The 23,421-nt window shown below is 51.2% G+C and overlaps 1 protein-coding gene and 1 long non-coding RNA gene across 4 annotated transcripts; both read left to right on the top strand.

The window, feature by feature from the left end:
• Positions 1 to 3,959: 3,959 nt before the first annotated feature.
• Positions 3,960 to 5,670, top strand: LOC144247189 (uncharacterized). The gene is made up of 2 exons (XR_013340901.1): positions 3,960 to 4,051; positions 5,284 to 5,670. It is a non-coding gene; the product is annotated as an uncharacterized LOC144247189 (long non-coding RNA).
• A 2,220-nt stretch (positions 5,671 to 7,890) lies between these two features.
• Positions 7,891 to 23,056, top strand: SGK2 (serum/glucocorticoid regulated kinase 2). 3 transcript variants are annotated; one of them, XM_021535474.2, is made up of 14 exons: positions 7,891 to 8,035; positions 13,087 to 13,156; positions 14,330 to 14,387; positions 14,831 to 14,880; positions 15,445 to 15,502; positions 16,086 to 16,169; positions 16,449 to 16,580; positions 17,387 to 17,499; positions 18,548 to 18,584; positions 19,153 to 19,239; positions 20,520 to 20,615; positions 20,885 to 21,040; positions 21,405 to 21,494; positions 21,700 to 23,056. In XM_021535474.2, exons 1-14 carry the CDS (start codon positions 7,984 to 7,986, stop codon positions 21,853 to 21,855), a joined length of 1,239 nt encoding a protein of 412 aa, XP_021391149.1. In that variant the 5' UTR covers positions 7,891 to 7,983; the 3' UTR covers positions 21,856 to 23,056. The 3 variants fall into 3 exon arrangements, with proteins under 3 accessions (XP_021391149.1, XP_031362401.2, XP_021391152.1); XM_031506541.2 differs by lacking the exon at positions 7,891 to 8,035 and adding an exon at positions 9,391 to 9,574; XM_021535477.2 differs by lacking the exons at positions 7,891 to 8,035; positions 13,087 to 13,156 and adding an exon at positions 13,267 to 13,409.
• Positions 23,057 to 23,421: the final 365 nt, after the last annotated feature.

A 23,421-nucleotide genomic window follows, 5' to 3' on the forward strand; every position in this document is an offset into this window, starting at 1 on the left:
GGCTTGATCCAAACTCGCCAAACCCTGCCCACGGGTGTGGAGCGTCGGGCTGATCCCCGCTGCGGGCAAAGCCGCCACCGCGGGGGAGGTCAGCCTCACACTCCAATCCTGTGACCGAAACCACCTCGATTTACACAATTTTAAAAGCCACCACAACTAATTGTCCATCGGCTGCCGCTACACAGCGAGGATGAGGATGGGGGGACGCACCGGCAGCGCTCCCGCAGCACAGGCACAGCCGAGGTCCCCGTGGGACTCCTACTGCTGCCCCCAAAACACGTCGAGCCCCGGTAGGGCTGGGATGTCCCCCCATGTCCCCCGGCCGGTCCGGTCCGGTCCGGTCCGGTCCGCGGGCAGCTCCGCAATGCGGTACCGGGGGCGGGAGGGAGGTGTTGGCACAAGCTGTGAAAGGGGCTGCGGGCGGGAGAGGGGGATGTCCCTGCCCGGGGAAAAACGCATTTCGAGCCATTTTCTGGGCAGCCTCCGGAAGAAAAGAACAGGGGAGCTGTGGGGTCTGTGCCGTGTGGGGACAGGGTGGTGTGGCGCCGGGGCTCGGTGAGTGTGGTGTCCCCAGATTAGCCACCATTTCCCTCCATGCTGGCGCCCTTGCCTTGGGATATCAGCAGCGTCCTACCCCATTCTCAAGCTCATCCCCATCATCTTCATGCTCACCCCCACCTCCATCCTCACCGCTTTCATCCTCATCACCCCTGCTCCCACCCCGGTGCAGGTGACCCGCGATTGCCGCCCTGCCTCAGGCACCGACAGCCCGATCCGCCCCCGCCCCGTGCGCTCCCCGCCCGCGGCCGGCCCGGAGCCGCCACGGCGGCGGAGCGCCCTCGCCCGACGGCGGGAGCCCGGACCACCGCATCATCCATGAGCGGGAGACGGGCTGGGCCCGGCCCGGAGCCACCGCATCCATCCACCGCCGGGAGACGGGCTGTGCCCGGTCCGGAGCCACCGCATCCATCCACCGCCGGGAGACGGGCTGGGCCCGGCCCGGAGCCACCGCATCATCCATGAGCGGGAGACGGGCTGGGCCCGGCCCGGAGCCACCGCATCCATCCATGACCGGGAGACGGGCTGGGCCCGGCCCGGAGCCACCGCATCCATCCATGACCGGGAGACGGGCTGGGCCCGGTCCGGAGCCACCGCATCCATCCATGACCGGGAGACGGGATGGGCCCGGCCCGGAGCCACCGCATCCATCCATGAGCGGGAGACGGGATGGGCCCGGTCCGGAGCCACCGCATCCATCCATGAGCGGGAGACGGGCTGGGCCCGGTGCGGAGCCACCGCATCCATCCACCGCCGGGAGACGGGCTGTGCCTGGTCTGGAGCCACTGCATTCACCCGCCCGAGATGAGGGGAGCCAGCCCGGACGGGGGCTTCTCTTCAGGTGTGTTCGCTGCTCCTGCTTCCCCCCTGAACTCTCTGTTCCGTCTCCCCAGGGCGATGATAAGGGGCCAGCGTGGGAGGAGATCCAGCCCGTTGTCTCCTTGCCCTGAGCAGGGCTGGATAACCCCTCGGATCCTGGGAATAAGTGGGGAGCACAGGCTGCCTGGCAGGTTAATACAGTGCTCTGCAAATCTCTGGTTTGCACTCGGTGCTTTCAGGATGTTTCTATCTCTGTGTTCCCCACCAGAGAAGCAAAGGGACCCCTGCCATGCCATGCCATGCCATGCCATGCCATGCCATGCCATGCCATGCCATGCCATGCCATGCTGCAGCCCACAGCAGCCGGCTCTCCTCTCCTGCCGGCAGCTTCTTGAGTCTGGACACAGGATGCTCACAGACTAACTTGTCCTGGTCTTTGTGTTTTACAGGGGACAAAAGTGCTCTGGTTCAGAGTACACAATAATGGAAACCGTTTTATGAAGGTTTAATTTTGCAGAGGTTTTAAACCTAATTCAGCACTTTCCCCCCGTTCTCCTTGCGAGCAGAAGTGGCCTCTGCTGTACTTGGGGCTGTAAGAAGATTTGTGCCCTTTTTTTGACAGTGAGGGCAAGGTCAGGGATCCTCTCTCCTATCCCTCAGGGTGAAGAACAGAGAAGCTTGACCAGAGGGTTCCCTCAGCCCCTGCAATGCACCTCAAATCCCCGAGCTCCCCAAGCTCCTCCTGCAGGGAGATCGCCCCGGCTGCAGGAGCATCGGTGCCTCCCTGCGCCGCCCGGCAGCAGCAGGCGGGGCGGCTCCCGGGGCTGACAGGGCACCTCAGCGTCCGCCTCGCTGCCTTTGCAGCTGTGGCGAAGCCAGAGGTTTCCCAGCGAGCCCCAGAGGGCTTTGTCCCGCTGTCACTCGGCTCAGGCTCTTCCCTCCGTGCTGCTGCCGGGAGCCGGCGCTCGCTGGTGTTGGACGCGGGACCCGCTTGCGAAACGAGCCGGCTGTGCAAGCCCTGCGGTAAGCAGAGGCTTTGTCCTCTAAACCTGCCCGTGGCTGGAGCGGACGTGGCTGTTGGTGCAACACCTGTGCCTTGGGCTCGGAACACGGGCAGCCCCTCCGGCCCGTCGCAGCAGATATTTCGATGCTGTGCCGGTGCCTGTGACAGCTTTCGTGTGCCCAGTGTGGTGGGACACGTACAGCCCCGACAGCAAGGGACGCGGCGGAGAGAGGAAAATAGCACCCAAAATAGCAGCAGTTTCACTTGAACAAAGCAGAAATCTGCTGAAAACCCAGTGCGACGTCAAAGTCTGATCTGTGTTCCCAATGGCTTTTGTCTGTGCTTTGGAGCTTCTGGTCATGTGCTGCAACAATCCTCTAAACCTTCTCACTCTGCAAACCAGACAAACAAAGGCTCTCTCTGCACTACCAGGGAACGGATTTATTTCTCTCTGTGTCTTTACAGTTCCTCAAACACAATGGGGACCTCTATTTGGGCTCGTTTCCTGAGACATGAGGGTAATACCAAATCTCTGTTGCCCTTATGCGTCCACACAGTTGTGCCCCCTAATGGGACCATCGGTGGGAGCTGCAGTGAGGTGAGGGCTGAGCCCACTCCTCCCTGTGTGCAGAGGGCAGGTATGGCTCTGCCTTCTCCTTACACATAGAGCCAGAGACCTTGTCTGTGGTGGCAGCTGGATATCTCGGCCTCATGAAGTTTGGATACTCCATATCACATATTCCAGGCTATTTCAGAAAATGCTTATTTTGACAGTGGCATCAATGTTCTCCATCCACTGATTCTGTACATTTTTTGAGTTTGTGTTTCAGGTGAAGAGCTGGAGGCTCCACCAGTGACTCCATCAACACGTTCACCTGTCAGACTCTTTTTGGGCTCCCACAGAGGGATGTGTGACCACTGGTCCTGGGCTCCTGCAGAGGGAAAGTGAGAGGAATGAAGCAAATTGGGGAGAGCATGGAGGGCAGTAGATTTTGGCTCTAAGAGTGCCCCTCTGGGCTCAGTCCTGATGTGCCCACAGGTCCTTCTTGGATTCTTGGATGGATCTTTGTATGAGTGGCCCAGGATCCATAGATTAGGGCACACACAGGGGACAGAAGGGAGGTTGTAGGACTGTCGCACCTGCAGAGATCAGGCATGTAAAAGTCTCTGGATTTCTTGCCCCTCAGTGCTGCCAGAGGGCAAGACTCCATCTCACCCAGCTCCTTCCTGTCTGGCAAGGTCTGTGGGTTGCTGGGGGATTGGCAACAGGTCATGTCCACAGCCAGGAGGTCTTGCTGGAGTTTGGGAGGTGACCCATGCCTCATTACCTCTGCTGGGAGCCGGCATGTGACCCAGCACAGCCTCCGGCAAACAGAGCACTTTGTTCTGACCCTTTGCACTTCCCTGCCAGCGAGCTGCCCTCTAATCCCCCCAAGGAGGGATTTTCCTCTCTCACCCCAGCTCCCTGTGCCTTGGTCCCCTCGGAGAGCGGTCCAGGGTAATAATTTACTGCCTGCCACAAGCCACTCCTTCGGACTTTTTCTTCGACCTTCAGACTGTATTGCCAAAATAAAAACATCGGGAGGGAGAGAGGCACAAGCTGCTTCCCACGGCGAGAGTGTGGCAGTGCCCGCCAGCCCTGCTGCTGGATCCCAGGAGCCCTGCCTGCAGGTAATGCCCCTTTGCTTTCTCTGGGATGACTGAGACTTTCCCTTCTTTTAATGACTTCCTGAAGCCCTTTGGGAGCAGCAGAGGGTTTTGTGAAGGACCTGTCCCTCGCAGCCAGGAGCCTGGCTGGCCTGTGGAAGAGCTGCTCCCCAGGGTCAGCAGCTGAAAGTGGAGGGGGTTGAGTTCCAGCAGCAGGGTTGTTTCCCAGATGTGAAGAAGTCCAGAGAGGAGATGAGCAGCCTCCTTGCTGCTCCTGCAAACTAGCTGGGAAAATTTCTGGCATTAGCTCTGCCTCCCCAGGAAACTTCCATCAAAGGAACTTCCATCACCCTGCTTATCCCTGCAGCCCCACAGCAGCTCAGCTGGGTGAGTTCCTGTGGGCAGCACCCATGAGTACTCCTTATCTGGGTAATTTCAGGATTTGGCAGAGCAGCAGACACCAGCTGTGTGTCCCCATGTCCTGGGCCACCCAAAGATAGAAAAGAGCCTCGGGCCCCACTGGGATTTGCAGCCAGCACCAGAAGGGTGAAGTTTTCAACAGAAATTCCAGGTTGTGTTGGCTGTGTTCTCCTGGGCTGTGAGGGTCTCTGAGGCCAGGCCTGGTGAAGCTCAGGGGTGTCCAGCAGTCTTCTAACAGAGCATTCCCAATCCCCTCTCTGGCTGGGGGGGGCTGTTCCTGCTGGGTTCCAGAGCAGGGGAACAGAGCTGGGCTTGGCAGATTTTAGGACAGCTCTGCTGCTCTTGCACAAGGGCTCACAGGTCCTGGCAATGCCTTGAGCCCAGCTTGGGCTGGGCTGCTCACTGGATGCAGTATGTAGAACTCTGCTGGAGACAATCTCTGCCTGTGCCAGCTCCAGTTGCTTCCCAGGATTTGCACATGGATGCAAAGGGTTGAAAACATGGATCCCATGGAGCAGAGCTGGAGCTGGCAGCTCCTGTAAGGAACACTGCACCCACAGCTGCTCCTGATGAAGCCAGTGCTGTGCCAGCAGCCAGGGGCCTGGGTCTGGGCACTGCAGCTCCCAGAGCCACTTCTGAGCTGCTCCATCCAGCCAGGAATCTGCCCTTGTCCCCACCAGGCTGAGCACATCTGGGGCTTGAGCTAGGGGTGGTGGCCCTGTGTCACACCGACCTGTGCTACAGGAGAAAAGAGGTATTCACCCCAAAAAGCAGGGTTTGTGGTTTGTGGGTTTTTGGATTTGTGGTTGTTTTTTGTTTGTTTGTTTTTTTTCAAGGCCCTCAAGCACAGGCTGTAATGTGTCCTGAAGTGCTGCTGGGAAGGAGAAGAGGGGACAGCAAGCAGCAAGGACAGCTGAGCCTTTTGCAAGGACAAGGCTGGCCAGGAAGGGTCACTTACAGTCAGACTGCTCCCAATGGTGTGTTATTTATTCACTGAGACTGTGCCTACACTTGGAAAGCACTTGGGAGCAAAAAAGGTCCCAGACACTTAATATAATGACAATAATAACCTCAGGAATTTATTCTACAGAAAATATAAAGGCTTTACAATAGATCAGTAAGATTCTGCTACATTAATATTTACAGAAACAGAGGCACAAAAAGTGGCAAGAATTGCTCAACCTCATATTAGCAGTCCATTGGAATAAAAACCCTGATTCCCAGTGGCCTCCTCTTGTCTCCTTTTTCCAAAACATGGGAAAATATCCCAGCACTTTTGTGGGATTCCTTGGCAAAATCAAAGGCAAAGCCTCAAGCAGAGCCCTGATTTTTGAAGCTAAAAGAAAAATGTAGAGGGGAAAAATATTTTAAAGAGCTGAAATGGTCACCAATAATCTATTTATTCTTTCATGAATCCTCCTAAAAGGAACAAATAGCCTCTGAGCTTTTAAAGAACAACCTATCCTATCCTATCCTATCCTATCCTATCCTATCCTATCCTATCCTATCCTATCCTATCCTATCCTATCCTATCCTATCCTATCCTATCCTATCCTATCCTATCCTATCCTATCCTATCCTATCCTAATCCTATCCTATCCTATCCTAATCCTATCCTATCCTATCCTATCCTATCCTATCCTATCCTATCCTATCCTATCCTATCCTATCCTATCCTATCCTATCCTATCCTATCCTATCCTATCCTATCCTATCCTAATCCTATCCTATCCTATCCTATCCTATCCTATCCTATCCTATCCTATCCTATCCTATCCTATCCTATCCTATCCTATCCTAATCATCTTATCCCTAATCCTGTCCCATTTTAGCTCTTACTCAGCAGAAATAACTGAGTAGCCAAATATTTTAGGTCACCTTTTACTGCAGATCCATGGACTCCTGCTTTGTGCTTTCTAGAGAATTATTTGTTTTAGCCTTATCTGGACTTTCCCTGCAATTCCAATTGCTCAGGACTCTGTGGATCTGCTTCAGTGACACTTTTATGATTATGGTTATGGATATTGTTAGACAGGGAGATTAGGATTATCTTCCCCTGTAGAATAGCATATAAAATATTTTACGAGAGAGAGAGAGGGTACTTCTCTGTGTGTAGAGACAATGGGCTGGACCTGTTGTCCTCACTGGATGTGCCCTGTCCTGGTGAAGCTGCAAACGTGGCTTTGCTGGGATGGTCCTTCCTGGAGGGATCCAACTCAGCCACGGAAGGACCACACAGCCCTTGACCCACATAGGGCTTGGGGGAGAGAAAGGCAGCTTCCCTCCCTTGGGAGGAAAGAAGATGTTTCCAACAATAGGCAATGTCTGAAGGCTCTGAGCTGGGCAAGTCCAGCTGAAAAAAAAATCCCTGTCTGTGGCCAGTTTGTTCCCCTCATGGTCTGGCCAGGGTCAAATTGCCCAAGATCTGCTCCTCACCTTTGAACTCAGGTCCAGCCAGAGGTTTTCCTGGCACAGATGGGTTCTCTGGAGGGCAGGGAAACAGCAGCCAGGCACAGAAGAAGAGCAATACTGGCAAAAGCCAGCCCTGACATCAGCAGCTCTCCAGCTCCACCAGAATTGTTTAATTTTGTTCAGGAGCGTGTGAGTCCTGGGCAGGGGAATGGGCCAAGGTCAGTGCTGCTGTTGGGGGCATGGTTACCCTGCTGGCACCCACAGGGACACGTGCCTGTGTGATGTGTGTGCCCTGCACAAGTCCCTTCAGTGTGGCACTGATGTGTCCTGCCACGGGCACTGATGGGCAAGAGACAGAGGGGGGACTGGCTGTGGGCACACAGGGCAGGCCAAGGGCAAAGCCTCACCTCTTACACATGGGGAGGGCAGGAGGCCAACCCTGCTCACACCTGCCTGTCCCACTCATGTCCCCATCATGGTGACAACTGCTCCCCCTGGTCCCCTCTCCAGGGACAGTCACAGGGTTCCACAGGCAGAGCCCTTTGCAGCTGCCCCAGGTGTCTGATGTTGAATTTCTGATGAGGACCTGCCCTGCACTGGGGATTCACCAGTGGGCCATGTGTCCCTGTGCTTCCAGGGAATGTTTGCTCCTGTGCCAGGGAGACACCTGGTCTCAGAGCAGTCACCCTGGGTACAGTAGGGTGAACTGAGTTTCAGCTCCTCAAAAGCATCTAAACCCCAAATCCTTTCTTGACAGCAGAAATACATGTATTTAACAGGTTTTGGGTAAATTTCTTCTGTGTTACAGGAGCCAAACCTCTCAGTTCTCTTCCATTCCCTCTGTCTGCCAGTCCCAAAGTGCTTTGTCACTGGGGTGATGGCAGAGCCCCCCAGTAATCACACCAGACTGAATGTTGGGTTGGTGCCGTCCCCGTGTCCCAGAGCCATGCCTGGCTGACAGGCAGCCAGTGCTGCACCCAAGGACTTGTCTCTGCTCTTACTCCTGTGCCCTTCACCTTTGCAGGTGGAGGAACATCTGCGTGCTCTGCTTCCCGAGGACACCCGGGGCCAGCAGCTGAATTCCTGCCCCAGCTGCAAGGAGAGGAGATTATTCTGGCTGGCTTATGTCCGTGGCCTGGATGGAGCCCTCTTCCACTGCTCTGGGCAAGACAAAGGGTAATGCTGCTGGGTGGCACGGTGCCACTGAGCCCTGGGCAGGGTGAGGGCATGGAGAAGGCTTCCCCGTGGAGGTTTCCCACTGGTGATGGGCTGCAGAGCCTTCCTGGTGGGCTCAGCCTGCCCAGCAGGGCTGCAGGGAGCCTGGCTCCCCTGGGACACACAGAGGTGACAGCTGTGCCTTGCACACCCAGCCCTGAGTGACACCCAGTCCTGCAGGGTCAGTGATCCTCACAGAGAGGGTAGGATGGACACAACCCAGCATCACTTTATCCATCACTATCTGTCATCAGATTAGGTGTTTTATGCATTTTAGCTGTTAAAATTTTCCTTACAGGATCCTCCCCACTTTGTCTTCTTTTAGATAGAAAGCGGGTTTTTAATTTAAGTGCAGAAGGCACTGACTAGAAAATGTCAGTTAGCTGATGAAATTATTCTGAAACTTGACCACTTCAATGCAAGTGGAGGCAAAGATGGAGAAAAAAAAAAAAAGGCATATTCCTAAAAGATGTTAATGCTGATAGTTTGAGAATATTTTCTGAGCAAAACATCAGCTTTTGACCTGAAAGAAGGTAATATTTCAAGCAAAATGCTGCTCCCCTCCCTCATTACCCATGGCACCAAGCACATCAGATGTTCCCGATGATTTCCCCCTGCAGTCTGGGTGTGGGATTCATTCCACGGTGGCCACCCTTTCTGCTTCCCACAGGTAATGCTGCCATAGCCTGGCTTTGACCTCCTTGCACCCAGCACTGAAATTGCACTGCCAGAAGCTGCTTTCCTGCTGCTGCAGCGGCACACAGGGAGATTTTAACAGGAAACTACAATGGAAGCAAAAAGCAGCTGCTTTATATTTAATGAACAGAGTGAAGACATCAAGTCTCCTTTTGCTCAGAGCTCAGTCTCTGGTCTCTCAAATCACCAGGCTCCCAATGTGTTTATGTTTGCAGTTAGTAGTGCTCCAAAGCACCAACCTGGTTGCAGTCCTCCAGGGTCCCCAGGACAGTGTAAAAATCAACTTCTTCAGGGTTTGACCTGAACCAAATGCCAGTTTTGACCTTCCTCCAAACCACTGGACAGCAGATGAATTTCCAGCTGACTTGTCAAAAATTATTCAGAACACCTGAGCTGCCTGCCAGGCTGTAATTTGCTTCTTCACACCACCTGCACCTCTTCCTCCCCACCCAAAGCTCTCCCTCCCACCTAAATTCTCACTCCTTGGGTACAGCTAGCAGGTGTTTCTTCATCTTTTGCAGCTGGTCAGCTTTTTCTCCTCTCTTTAAAGTGCTCTGGTGAGGCACCAGCAGTGGCACGATCACTCTGAGGACTTTGGGGTGGTTGTGTTTAGGGGCTAAATGAGCTGCTGCAGGAAACAAAGCTCTTCCCCTCTAGGTTTTAGGAAGGAGCTTTGGGCTCCTGGCCTGACAGGGCAGGCAGGGTGGGCTGGTGAAGAGATGGGCAATGAGAGGTCTCTGTGCTTGGTGCTTGTGGACTGCTTCCCATGCTTCAGGACTCAGCCTCTGGGGGATGTGCTCCCAGGTATGTTTGATTACTTGTTTTTGTAGAGTTATTTTTTTGCAAAGTGCTTCAAGCTTTAGCCACCTGCTGTTTTCTTTCAGTTCTGCATGTAGCTTTTCTCTAAAATTTTGAGGACTGGCTGTCTCCAGCTTGCCCTGAGCCAGAGCTGCTTGGCTGGGTTCCTGCTCTGTTTTGCAGTGTCCCTGGGATGTAGGGAACAGGATTTGCAGGAGAAAATTTGACAAGCTAGGAGCTCTCCCGAGGGTGGCTAAGAAAGCTTCCTGAAATGCAGAACATCTTTAAAGTCTTTCCTAACCTGTTCCTGGACTTGCTGTAGTGTCTCAATGGGGATGAAAGTGGAGTTCAGTACTAGCTTGCAGCTATCTCTTAGATCTGTAGCAGGGGAAGACTTGAGCCTTTTCTTCTCTCCCCAGTAAAAGCAGATGTTTGCAGGAATCCTCCTTCCCACCTCCCTCCCTGCTCCTCGCTGAGCTGAAACTGGGGCATCTCCCCCTTAAGCTGTGAGCAGCTCCTGTGCTGGGTGAAGCCTCTGGGCTGCCTTTGGTGCCCTTCCCTCACCTCTGCCCCTCCAAACTCCGAGCTTCCTCCACAACATCACCTGCTGCTCCAGCCACAGCCCTGCCAGGCCTCTCCAGGCTGGCAGCCAGCCCTTCCCAGAGCAGCAGGGGACGAGGGGCTGGCTCGGAGGGGTTTGCAATGTAGGTTAGGCAGGGACGGCTGCCGGGAGCGGTGACATCAGGGAGGAGGTGGGAGCAGCCCGTGGATGACGAGCGGTGAGGCTGTGGCTCCGTGCGAGGTACGCGTTGCATCAGTGATGTGTTTGTAGCAAATAACGCCGGGCTGGCATGGGAATGTGGGTCAGCACTGCCAGAACTGGGCGAGGAACAGGGAGCTGCTCGTGCTGTGCTGGGAAGCAAACGTATGTTACCCAGGGATGTGTGGTGGGGGGACATTTAGCTGCAGTAACTGCTCCAACTTGGAAGTAGCAGCTTTGTTGTGTGAGCAGGTGCTTCCAGCCTGGGGGTGCCTGTGGCTGGGAGCTGGGGTGAAATGGTGTTTGAGGAGGGGGGAGTGGGGTGCAGGGGTCTGTGTTCTTGATGTGTAATAGTCCCATGATATTGGGGAACTCCTAGCCTTGCTTGCCAATGCTCTGTGTGACCCTGGCCGTGCCTGGAGCATCCGTGCTGCACAAGGAGGGATGCAGCCGGGCATGGATAACCAAGATTCCAGCGTATCTTCGTGACCTATTTCTGGTTCTGTTGTTCAGTGTGTGCGCTCAGGAAATCTGTCTGCTTTAGGGGGAGTAGGGTTTGTTAGTGATAAGGAAAAGCCTTCTTTATTGTTTGTGGAATTTAAACCATAAACTAACCTGGTTTTGAAGGTGGACTTGGGCTGGGGAAGGTGGCTTGGAACTTGAATAGAAAGAGATGTGGGATGGGGATATACACATCCTACAAATGGGAATGGTACTTCAGTGCCAGAGACTTTAACCTCAGAGCAAGTCCCTTTAATGTAAAAGTATTTGAAAAGGCTGCCCTTGGTCAATGGGGACTTGTTGAGTGGCTTCACTTCCAGCAAAGAGGCAGTGGAGCAGAACAGGGCTGCTGGAGGGAGGCATGAATGGGCTGCCAGGTGGGAAGGGGCTCCTGCCTAGCTGCAGGTTGCTAAAATAGGCTTGTCCAAGCCCCTTGGAGTGATTCAGGAACTTATCCTGCATCCTGTAAATACCTCCAAGGCATGGATATGTTTCCATGGCTTATCCATGTGTTCTCCAAGATGCCAAAGCTGTGATATCTCCCTCTGCGCCTGAGTCACTATTTCCCCTGAGTCTAGGATCAGAACAGAGGCAGCAAGCTGGCCCTGAGGCCAAACCCACACTTGTGGGGCTTCAGATTTGGAGAAAATGGGCTGTGTCACCCAATGGAGCTGCAGAAGTGAGGTGTTAGGATGGCAAGAGGCTCCTGAGCAGGGGTGGGAACCTTCACTCCTCTCCCCACTGCCATGTGCAGCCTGGGGCTTGTCCACACACACGTGTGTGCCCTGTGCCAGCCTCCTCCCAGGCCTGGATCCTTCAGGGAGCGTTGTCTGCCCAGAGACAGCAGCAGTGATCTCCTTCTGCTGTGGCCATGAATGTGCCCAGCCTGTGAGGCAGACACAGCCCTGAGGCTGGTGTTGGATGACCTTCAGCAGACCTGGGAGAGCCAGGCTGTCAGGGAAAGGACTATGCCCAGTGGGAGGAGATGGGGCTTGATCTGTCTGGGTGCTGTCCCTGCTGGTGGCTGCCAGCTGGGACAGGATCTTGGACTTGCTGCAAGGGAAAGTGCGGACAAGGTCAGGGGCTCAGACCAGCCTGATGTTGTAAGTTCTCCCTCTGCATGGTTTATGGGCTTTGCTTTAAATTCCTGCTTTGCCTTTCTTATCCATTCAGTAATTCTAAACTCACAGCTTGGTATTTTGGCTGCTCATCAGAGCTGCCCCCCAGTCCCAGATCTGCTGAGGGGTCTCAGGAGCTCACAGGACCCCCAGCCTGGCAGATCCAAAGATCCATTCAGGAAGGGCTCTGTTATGGGCTTGTTTGCCTCAAAACTCATTGTCCTACAAAATCCTTGCCCAGGGAGATGGGCTCTGGCAGTTGGTGCTGTCCATTCCTTGGTCAGTAGAAGAGCTAGTCCAGGATGACAGCTTGCTTGTGTCTATAAATCCCTTCTTTTTAGATGGAGAAGGAAACACATATTTCTGTGAATATTTTGATTCTTGCTTTCCCTTCAGTGGCAGAAATGAGGAGTAAAACTGAGTCTTTTTGATAATTTTGCTATCTACTTCTAAGCAAAACAAGGAACTCCTCTGTACAGGCTGCACTCCTTGGGCTTCCCTCTGGCTCAGCCTGTGCAGCAGGGAGCAGGCTCAGGGCTTCCTCTCTGTGAAGGGAGAGGTGATGATGAGTGGTGGCAACTGCCTGCAGAGCTGAGCAGCAGGGATGCTCCATGGTGGGAATCCCAGCTTCTGGCACTGGCTATGTGTCCTTGGGCAAGTAAGTCACTGCAGTGATGTGTGTGTGCTGGCTTACCTCCTGCAGGGCCTGAAAGGTTTCATTCACGTCCCTAATTACTCACAGAGTCCTGAATGGAAGGGACAGTGGATGTGCCAAGTGTGTGACGTATCCCAGTACAACCTCGTCCTTGTAAGCATTCTCCTTGTCCCCCCTGGGGACACAGGGGTGGCTCAGGAAGGTTTGACAGTGGTGCTTCAGCCTGAGTCCCCTTGGCCACCAGAAAGGGTGTCTGTTTTGTGGCACTCATCCCTGTCCTGTGAGCTATTGAGGGCTCCTGGTGAGGCTGGGAGGGAAGATGTCCTGGTTCCTATAATTTCCTGGTTATTTTGGTATGTGAGTGGAAGGGGGAGGAGGCCGGCTGTGGAGAGAAGAGCAAGGTCAGTGAAGAACAAATGTGCCTCTGTGCACTTGTGATCACGCTGCCAGCTAATCGGCTCCGGTGCTCCAACTTTGCTCGCAGAACTCATCAAGCACGGCCGGGAGAGGATAGAACAAACCATCAAGGCCTCTGGCTCCAGGCTCTGCTCATAGTGAGTATGAACCCCTCCCAGTGGGATGGGAGCCCTTTAACAGCTCAGCTGATAACCCCTGTGCTGGCTGGCTGGTGGATGGAGCTGGCTGGCACCAGGCAGATGTGGGCAGTCTCTGACACAGCTGCCAGCATCCGCTGCTGCCCGGCAGCTCCTGCTATGCCCAGCCTGGCTGTGCAGGAGGGGTTTCTTTGGGGTGGCTGGGGGTCTGCGCCTCGTGGTGTGTGGGGGAAGAGAATGGGAGCACCCACAGGTGAGATGTGGGGAGGCTGGTGGGGTCTTTGGGTCCCCTTTTTGGGAGGGAGGGTGGCTGTCTGGATGAGAGCTTTCGGAGCCTTGACATTGTGTGGTGGGGCAGAGAGACGGGTCTAAGCTCTCTGGGGCAGGGGAGAAAGGAGCAGAGCTGTTTTATTCATGTTATCTTCTTAATTCTGGCCTTTGCAAAGAGCATAGGGGAAACCTTGAAACCACGAGGGAGGAATCCCTGAGGCACAGCCCACCCATCCCCAGTGGTGCTCAGGCAGGATGGATCTGAACCCATGAGTGTTCAAGTCTGGCTTCTCCAGCCCCAGCAAAAGCTGCACCAGGCAGACAAGAGGTCTTTAATGCCTCTGCTCACCAAGCCTGCCCTGGCTGCCATGGCAGCTCCTCTTCCCTGCAAGGTCAACATCCCTGAGCTGCCCTGGTCTGACCTGGCCTGGGGAGTGGCCTCTGGCTGCTGCCAGCCCCATGGAGCGTGGTGGCTGGACCTAGCTGGACTCTCCTGGTTGCCCTGTGGGGATACTCACTGAGCTGCAGCATCCCTGTGCAGTGGGGAGGGGGCTGCATCTGCCTGGATGGGGTCTGTGACTTTACCTGGCCCGGGGCTGTGCTGGCCCTCCTGTGCTTGTGAAGTTTCTGCTATTGTGAGTCAGGGGCCAATATTATTAAGCTTGTTCACTCAGGAGCCCTGCTTCCCTAATCTCCTGTCAGCACACACCATTCCCTGTGTCCCCCAGAATGCAGGTGCCCCATCCTTTGGGGGTAGCAGTGCTGGGGAGCTCAGCTGAGCCCTCCTGTGATGGAAGGGATGAACACACTGGGGTTTGCACTACTCCCTGGCAAGTTAATGGTGTGAAGCTGTTTCTCTCTCAGATTTTGTATCCAACACTGACTTCCTCTTCTTTTCCCAAGTGCTGAGCGAGTTGTTTTTTTAATGGATCGTTCCCGGAGCCCAGACAAAAGCACCCAGGTGAGATCATGGCTCTGAACAAGCAAATTTGGGACAAAGGGGGCTGGTGCCTTTAATGAAAAACAAGGAGAGCCTGTGTTATCCTGCTGGGAGAGCAGGTGTTACTGCTGCCATGTCCTGTGGGTGATGCTGGGTGGGGAAAACCAGCAGGGAGGCCCTTTTGGTCAAGGCATGGTGTTCCCAGAGTCTGGGGACAGTAAGAGTCCTAGGGAACAGGAGGAAGAGAATGTGTGTGTGTGTATGTATCCCCTTGTCTTTGGGAAGAGAGGCTGCAGCTCTGTGGGGCTGGGTGTGCATAAGGCCATCTAAAGAGACCTTAAATGTTTGCTGAAGTATCCACTGGGTGTCTATCGATGGCTCCGTGGGAGGGATGCTGTGTTGAGAAGGGAAAACCCAACCTGCAGCATAGTCCTTGTGACCAAAATTCTTGTTATCTTCTCTAGCCTTCAACACCAACTGACAACATCAACCTCGGACCTTCTGCTAACCCCAAGTAAGCTCCCTGCAAAGCCAGGTAGAGTGTGGAGTGTGAAGAGATTTAATAGGAGGATACAGATGGTCCCTGTGTGTCACAGGGTGGTGTCTGCAGGAGTCTGGACAATTACATTTCTTGGCCTTTAACACCATATGTGCCACCAAAGCTTCCAAGACTAAGCTGCAGCTGGTACTCATTATAATCATCCTACATCTGTAGCCCCTTATCCCTTTTCTTTTGAGAGATAGTAAGGGAGGGTTTATCTTGTCACTTCCTGGCTATCTTTCTCTAGAAACAGGGATAAACTGTGTCCCCTGTAAAGGCATCCCTTAGTCCTTATGGGTGCTGTCACTGCTGCTGCCTTCAGCCCCTGGGCTGCTGAGGGTGCTCGTGCTCTGCAGGGTGCACTGACACACACAGGCTGAATCCTGAGCCGCCTGGGAGTGAGGGTCACCCACCAGTGCCCTTTAATCCTTTCCACAAACACTCCTTTTTCCAGGCAGGAACTCTGCTTTGATGGTGGTGTTACTGTTGCGTGTTTCTCTCCCAGAAACATTAACTTGTTTCATTCTTGCCCAACAGTGCCAAGCCAACAGACTTTGACTTCCTGAAGGTTATTGGCAAAGGAAGCTTTGGAAAAGTAAGTGGGCTTGTGCAGGTGGGCTGTAGCTGGTTGGAGGCAGCTTGGAAGGAAAATGTGTTGCTGAAGGAGTTTCTGGCTGTGTCCTTTACTTGCACCTCTCCTGAGGTGCTTGGCCTGAGTGGGACTGAGATTAAATAAGACCTCAGATACTGTTATGAATAGTCTATTCTAACTTTAAGGACCGCCAACCTCTCTAAGGACTGAGGAGTGAGGTATTTTATGCTCAGGGTGGTGGTGTTGGTAGAGAGCAGTGCTTGATTCAAAATAAGTTTCAAACTTGTTCAGCAAAAGATCTCCAGAGAAACCTTGGAGACAGGCAGGATTCACTTTAAATGGGACTGGCCCTAAATGCTCCAAAACTATTTTCTCTTGGGTATCTAGGGGATATATGTGGAGATACTGAGTGCCTTTCTTCTGGCAATGAAAAAGTGCTGAGAATTGAGGGGGCTGGAGCTTGGTCTTTAAAACCATGTACCTTGGCTTCTGAAGTAGCTTGCTGTGTATAATCACTCACAAGAGTAGCTAATGAGGAAACCCTGACCAAGGTGAGACAGCTGTGACAGAGAACCTTCTGTTGCAGGTTCTCCTGGCCAAACGCAAGTGTGATGGGACTTTTTATGCAGTGAAAGTCTTGCATAAGAAAACCATCCTCAAGAAAAAAGAGGTATGTCTGCTCTCCTGGGCTATTCTGGAAATTGTGGCTGGTGTATGGGCTCTCTGGGTAAGCAATTCACATGTTAAACATGGATTTGCCTGTGCTATGAGAACAAAAGAACAGAGGTTAATTAGGTCAGATAGGAGGGAGTGGTTCTCTTTTTGGGGCTGGAAATGACCCTCATAGGCTCCCAGCTTCTACCTGCTTTGAAAGCATCAGTGAGCTCTTAGGGCAGGCTGGGATGGATCTTTGCCTGAAATCTTCATGTCTTATCTGCTTTTTTGATAGCAAAACCACATCATGGCAGAACGCAATGTGCTTCTGAAAAATGTCAAACATCCCTTCCTTGTGGGACTCCACTATTCCTTCCAGACCTCAGAGAAGCTTTACTTTGTGCTTGACTATGTAAATGGAGGAGAGGTGAGTGCACTTACAGGCTTTGTTTCAATCCTTTTTGGTCCTTCACAAACATGATATTTTATTTAAAGCTATTTCTTATCAGAAGATAATGATGTTGAGGGATAATGTTTTGACTGCTGGCCAGGAGCAGCCAGGAATACCAGGCAGGATATCTCACCTGTAAATTGAGTCAAGATCTTGCTGGCTATGACCTGAGTCAGGGGATTCCCAAAGTAAAGATTCTGAGAAAAGCAGTATTGGGGAGTTTTAAAATCCTATGGAGAATACAGGAAATATTGCTGTTGGTGAGCTTTAGGGAAACTCCCTTGTGTGCCAGCTCTGGATCCATGTCTATGGGTGATGCCATTGCAACTTTCTAGACTTTTTCTGTCCTGTAGAAGTTTACTTTTCTCAGCTGTCTTTCTGTGCTGATTGTTAGGTATTGTTAAGGTGGATATCTTGCTCTAATTGAGTTCATGTTGGGGATTTTTGCATGTTCAGCTCTCTGCAGGTATTACTTCTCATGGCCATACTACCACTGTAATCAGCCTGTGGGCTGTAATAAGCTAAGAGCTTAACCAGGTCAGCGGATGATGGGGGGCCTGAGTATTAATTATTAATTTTTGAGAATGATGAGGAGGAGAAATGAAACCATTTTTAGAAAGGTGTTTGGATTGCTTAAATTCACTTGGCTTGGGCTCGTTTCATGCTGTTAATGTGCTACCTGCTGCAAATCACTTTTGACCTATGTAGCTGTCTTTCAGCCTTGCTCCAAATTAGCTTTCATTGTTTTTAACCACATGATCAACACTCTCACCTTCCCATAGCTCTTCTTCCACCTGCAAAGGGAGCGCTGTTTCCGTGAGCCCCGGGCCCGATTCTACGCTGCAGAAGTGGCCAGTGCCATTGGCTACCTGCATTCCCTAAACATCATCTACAGGTAAGGCAGGGGCACCAAGCCTGCCCAGGCAGGGGGTGCAGTGTTGGGAGGGAAAGGGATTCACTGGGGAGGTGAAATGCAGGGCTGGAGTAGCTGGAGAACATCCCAGCCTGACTGTGCTGCTGGCACTTTCCCCTGCAAGAGAGCCTGCACAGGACCTGACAGGCAATAAACCATTCTTTCCCTGCTGGAATCCTGGATGCTGAGAATTTTAAACTTTCTGTGCTGAAAGGCACAGACCCACAAGAGAACACTGCATTTGATCTGAGGTTGTGGAACAGGCATTTAAAATTGATTAATAGCACTGGGATTACGGGTGTGTAGTTGGATAGAAGTCTATAATATCACAGGGTGGAAAACTTAGAGTTTGGGATTTTAGAATATAGAAATAAATATAAAGAAAGATGGAGGCTTTAGGGCAGAGGCAGGTTGTTCTTCACCTTCTTCCTTCTTCATGAGTTTGGGTGATGTTTTGTGACTGGACAGAAAAGTCTGCATTGTAGGGTTTGAGGGATCAGTTATTGGGTTAAAAGGGAAAATAACCTAGGTGTCATTTATTAATTGGATAGTTTAGTTTTAAAAGGCCTTGTAACAAGAATTAGTTAGCCATTTTGTGCCTTGCTATGAAAAAGCTGCCAAACTCACAGTGGTGATTAACAGATAAGAAATAATAAACACCTGAATCCAAACATGAAATGCTGTCTCAAGTGCCTTCAATTCCAACCTTTAGAAACCAATATTTCTCCTTCCCAGTATCAGTCTGAGAGTATTAAGTTTAAAGACATAAAATGAACCTGGCTCAGTAAGTAAGAAATCATCTCTCAGTAACAATTTATGCATGGAAATGCAGGCTAGCACCTGATCCTGTGTGAAAGCAGCCTATTTATGTTTGCATGTATGTATACTGATGGGAGTCTGCAATTTGGGAAGGTCTTGGTGATCTGGATTTGGGAGGCTTTGTTAACTCCTGTTCTTAGCTGAAGCTGTTTCAGATCCATGTTTTCTAAATATCTGGCCAAATCTGCTCAAACAGCACTTTGTCTTGCAGGGACTTAAAGCCTGAGAACATCCTCCTGGATTGCCAGGTATATTCACAGCTTGGGCTGGCTTCCTGCTGGCTTTAAAAACATCAGGACCATAAGCAGAGGGCTGTGGCTTTGCAAACTGGACTGTAGCTGACATGATGGCATGGATTTTGTCTGTCTGCCCCACTGCACTTCTGTGCAGATCCTGGAGGGATGAGTGGGCTTGTCCTCTGAAGAACTGCATTGTTCTGGGGCTCATTCCCAGAAGCTGGGACCTGACCTGTGGGGAAGGATCAGGGTGGTGAAGAGCAGGTCACTGCTGCAGCTCTGGTGGTGACTGTTACATAAATTGGCTCTGGGATAAAGCGGCAGAAAATCCCAGCAGTGCTGGAGCTCTTTGTTGTTATCTAGCTGTAGACAAATAAAAAATAAGAAGAAAGCTAGACTTTATTTTTTCTACAGGCTCAAGTATCTGTACTACAGGATGAATATAATGGGAGGGAGGGGAGGCAGATGAGCAGTGGGAACCAAAACTCACACGAGATGTAATGCATAGGCAAAATACTTGGAAATCCTGTCTCCTCTCCATAATGAGTTGGGACAAGCTAAAATTTGTTTTTTTCTTCAGGGACACATAGTATTGACAGACTTTGGACTCTGCAAAGAAGGAATGGAGCAAGAGGAGACAACTTCTACCTTTTGTGGCACTCCTGAGGTACTGCATGTGCTGGGGCTTTGCTGAGACCTGGGGGCTGGAAACCTTCAGGCACTTGGTGTTCTGGGACTTGGGCTTGTGTGCCACCCCCAAAAAAATGGGCTCTCTGAAATTGTCAGCCTCAAGCTGGAGTTCAGATATGGCCTTCCCTATCTAGCAGAGACAGCTCCACCTGTAACAACATAGTAATTTTGGAGTATGAATGAGCTGTTGAGGCAGGGGTTCCTGCACTTGGAAATGGCCAGGTTTGTGAAAATAGCTGTGGAGGTGGAGACAACCTTGTCCCTGGGAGCAGATTGCTGGTTGTTTACCTGCTTTGAGACCACAGCAGTGCAGAACAAGGAGCCTGCTGGTGCTGGCATGCACAGGAGCTTGCTGTGCTCTCCTGTGTGTCCTTGGTGCATGCAGGAGCTGCAGAATGCCCTGTGCAGAGGGGAGGAGCAGCAGGCTTTCCCTTAGAATGCAAGCACTGCTCAGAGGGGAGGAAATGCCTTTCCTCCAGTGCACTCCTACTGGATTTTGCAAAAAACTATTTCCAGTCTGGCTTCTTGGAGGCTTTTTATGCCTGCTTCTTACTGAGCCTGGGGATTTTGGTAGCACTACAACCTAGGTAATATATCTGTCCTGCTGTTTTCCCCAGGCAGCTTGACAAAGGGTCTGTAAACTTGACACCTTTCAGCCTTCAAGCTCAGTAGAAGGAGGAAGAAATTTCCCTCCTTTTTCAGTGAGGTTTCATATGCAATAGCACTGCATGAACCAAGCAGGAATGTTTGAACTTTGTTTTCTAGTTTTGGTGTGTGTTGGTGTTTTCCTGCTCTAGACAGAGCCTGATAGTGCACAGAGGTAATTGTGTGGCAAACTCTTCTTCAGGGTGCTCAATTTCTTGCCTGTTGCTCCTCGATGGTGGCTCTTGGTAATTTTGCTGCTTTGGACATACTTACAGGTGCTGAAAACTGCAGCTTTTACAAAAAATACAGGATTTTTTTAGAGGTGTGATGTCTCGTAGTGGGACAGGATTGCTGGCTGAATTTTGACAGGTGCCAAATTCTTGTAGAAGTCCACTTGAGGAAAAGAACCTCCTGTAGCCTGCAAGGACACTATGAGGGCTCTCAACCCCATTGCTCCAAAGCAAGTCAAGAGTTTATTAGATAACACTAGGAAAAGCATCTGTGTTACTCTTAATGCATTTGCTCAACTTGAACTGTGGCCAGGTTTGGGACTAAGAAGGGCAAAGCCCTAACTTTATAATTTGACTCCAATATTTCCTTCTGACTCCCCAGTATCTGGCTCCTGAGGTGCTAAAGAAGCAGCCCTATGACAGGACAGTAGACTGGTGGTGCCTAGGAGCTGTTCTCTATGAAATGCTCTTTGGACTGGTAAGTTTGGAAATGGGCTGGTTTACTTCACATAGTGGAAATTTGATTTGCAAAAGCTGTGGTGTGAGGTTGGTCTGGTGTTCACAAGGTACTTTATAAACAACTAAATCCTGAGTTAATGATCTGGTCCAATCCTACCTGCCCTTTTGGGCAGAGGTGTGGCAGGTCTCCCTCATCTACTCACTTCAGGACTCATTTTGCCCTGCAATGTGTGGTTCCTTCTGATAGCTCATGTCTTACCTGGCTGCTTCTCCTCTCTTTCAAATTAGCCTCCTTTTTACAGCCGGGATGTGTCTCAGATGTATGACAACATTCTGCACAAGCCACTGCAGATCCAAGGAACCAAGACTGTGGCAGCTTGTGACATCCTTCAGGGACTTCTCCACAAGGACCAGAAGAGGAGGCTGGGTGCCAAAACAGACTTTGTAGGTGGCCCTCACTAAGAGCGGGAGGGAGGATGGATGGGAAAAATTTCTATTCTGAGCATTTCTTTCATAACAGCACTGTCTTGGAAAAACCCTCCCACACAGTCTGTCCCTTCAGCCTCCTGCAAGGGACACATGGGGTTGACTTGGATTTTCAGAGGAGAGGGGTGGTGGCCAGCTAAGGACAGCAGTGTGTGATGGGTCATTTCCCTTTGGGGGATTCCTGGACCAGGACCCTCATGTATTAAGGATTTGTGATATGAGTTAGTGGTAACTTCAAATTAACCACTTAAAGCTGTGAGACCAGGTGCTGGAAAATGAGTGTTGGCAGAAAATTGACTTTTATTTCCTGCTTTCTGTACAGCTTGAGATAAAGAACCACGTATTCTTCAGCCCAATAAACTGGGATGATTTATATCACAAGAGGATTACTCCTCCATTCAACCCCAATGTGGTAAGTGGGTAATTCTGTCTGTTCTACAGAAGGGATCCTCTCCAGATGCCTCGTGCAGACACTGAGGGTTCTGAGGTGTGGGTTGGGACCTGCACATGCAGTGGTGATGGCTCTTTTGGAAGAGCAGCTGTGTTGACTGTCCGAACAGAGGGTTTGGTTTGGGTTTGCTCACTTGGTGACTGTGTGTCTCTGCTCCTTGGCCTAGGCTGGCCCAGCTGATCTGCGACACTTTGATCCTGAGTTCACCCAAGAAGCCATCTCTGCCTCCATCACCCGCACGCCTGACCTAGCAGCCAGCAGCTCCAGTGCCTCAGATGCGTTTTTAGGATTTTCATATGCACCAACTGAAGAGGACTTTTAAGTTTTACAAAGGCTTTGACGAGCCATATTTTAAATCAATGGGTTTTTGTGGGTTTTTTGTTGTTTTCTTTTCCCCTTTTGAGAGGATTGGTACTGTCCTTTCCTCATGGTTTAAGGAAATTGGCACTAACACACTAACTAGCTCAGAACTGGGATGGAAGAGATCTTAATTTTTGCTGTTTTGTGGATTTTCTCCCTAAGTGAATGTTTCCCTGCCAGGGAAAGTGAGACACTGACTATGATTTTCTGAGTGTCTTGTGCTACTTGGCAGAATTGTATTCACTTTGTGGTTATATTTATGGTTGAGGTATGTGCCATCATTCACATCAAGAGCCATGTCCCTTTAACTGGACATGTTTATTTTACTTTTTTGCTTTTTTTTGTGGAGTAATGCTCAGCTATGTCCAACATTTTTCTCAAAGCTCTCAAGAGAAAAGGAAACTCTTCGCATCACTATGAACAGTGGCTTCCTTCCTTTAAGTGAACTTTGTCACTCAAGCTATTCACTCTGGGCTAAGTGAAAAACAGTTCATCAGTTATTGTTCCAAAGGCAACTGCAGATCTGTGAATCCTGAACTGCACTGTGGTCTTTCAGGCCAGTCTGATCCTTCTAAAGTGAGTGGATTATCTTTCTGGTCCAGGATTGGCAAGCTACTGAAGCAACAACAAGGCTGTGATGGAGGAGCCAATGTGTAGGGGGAAAATCCCAGATCAAGGAGGGGTGGGGAAAGACTGAGTTGCTTGGAAAAATAAAAATACCTTCATAGCTGAAATCTGGTTGGGGGTGGGGGGTGCTTTCACAGCATGTGCTTGACTTGCCCCAGGCACACCAACACTACTGTATTGAGCACAGGGCAGTGAACAATGAGTGGTGGCCATGCTCCAGACTCCAGCACTCACTGAAAATGCCCATCACTGAAGTGGAACAGTTATTTATTCTGCCTTAATTTAAAAGCTGGTGTGTTCATTGAATGTCACTTCCCACGTTTTCTTAAGCTGTTTTGTGCTGTTGATGTGGGGAGGAGAGGGGGGTTCAGTGCAACACGGGGATAACCAAGGGTCTTTCTAAAAGTTGTGTGGTGGGGAACCTTGTGCTGGTACAACTGTGTGTTTTGTTTGTTTTTTTTTTATCAGGCTCTATCTTGTATATGCCGAAGTCATTGGAAATATGACATGGTTTATATTAAAGTTGCAAACACTGATGTGTTCTCTGGCTGTCCTGGCTAAGAGGGAAGGAGGCTGTTTGCTTTGTGCTGGGCTGAGAGCACGGCGCTGCGTGCAGACAGTGACTAACACTGCTGCGTTTAAATAATTAGAGAGGAATTCCGTAATAAAAGCACACACAGAATCAAAAATTCCATTATTCTCAAAGGAGCAGATCCTTTGAGTATCTTAAAAGCAGTGGGCAGGGACACCTCCTGCTCTTCCAGGCTGCTCCAATCATCCAGCCAGGCCTTGGACACTTCCAGGTGCAGCCACTGCTTCTCTGGGAAACCTGTGCCACGGCCTCCCCACCCTCACAGCTGTCAGGGCTGGGATTTTTGACACAAACAAAATGAAAGGCCCA

This window comes from Lonchura striata, chromosome 17 (genome assembly GCF_046129695.1).
Source record: "Lonchura striata isolate bLonStr1 chromosome 17, bLonStr1.mat, whole genome shotgun sequence".
Classification (NCBI taxonomy): Eukaryota; Metazoa; Chordata; class Aves; order Passeriformes; family Estrildidae; genus Lonchura; species Lonchura striata.

Bases quoted from the DNA above. Each gene is read 5' to 3' on its own strand.
- SGK2 (XM_031506541.2), top strand. From the start codon at position 9,391: ATGAGCTGCTGCAGGAAACAAAGCTCTTCCCCTCTAGGTTTTAGGAAG. The intron at 18,585-19,152 runs GTATATTCACAG...TTTTTTCTTCAG, and splicing joins ACATCCTCCTGGATTGCCAG to GGACACATAGTATTGACAGA. The intron at 21,495-21,699 runs GTAAGTGGGTAA...TCCTTGGCCTAG, and splicing joins CTCCATTCAACCCCAATGTG to GCTGGCCCAGCTGATCTGCG.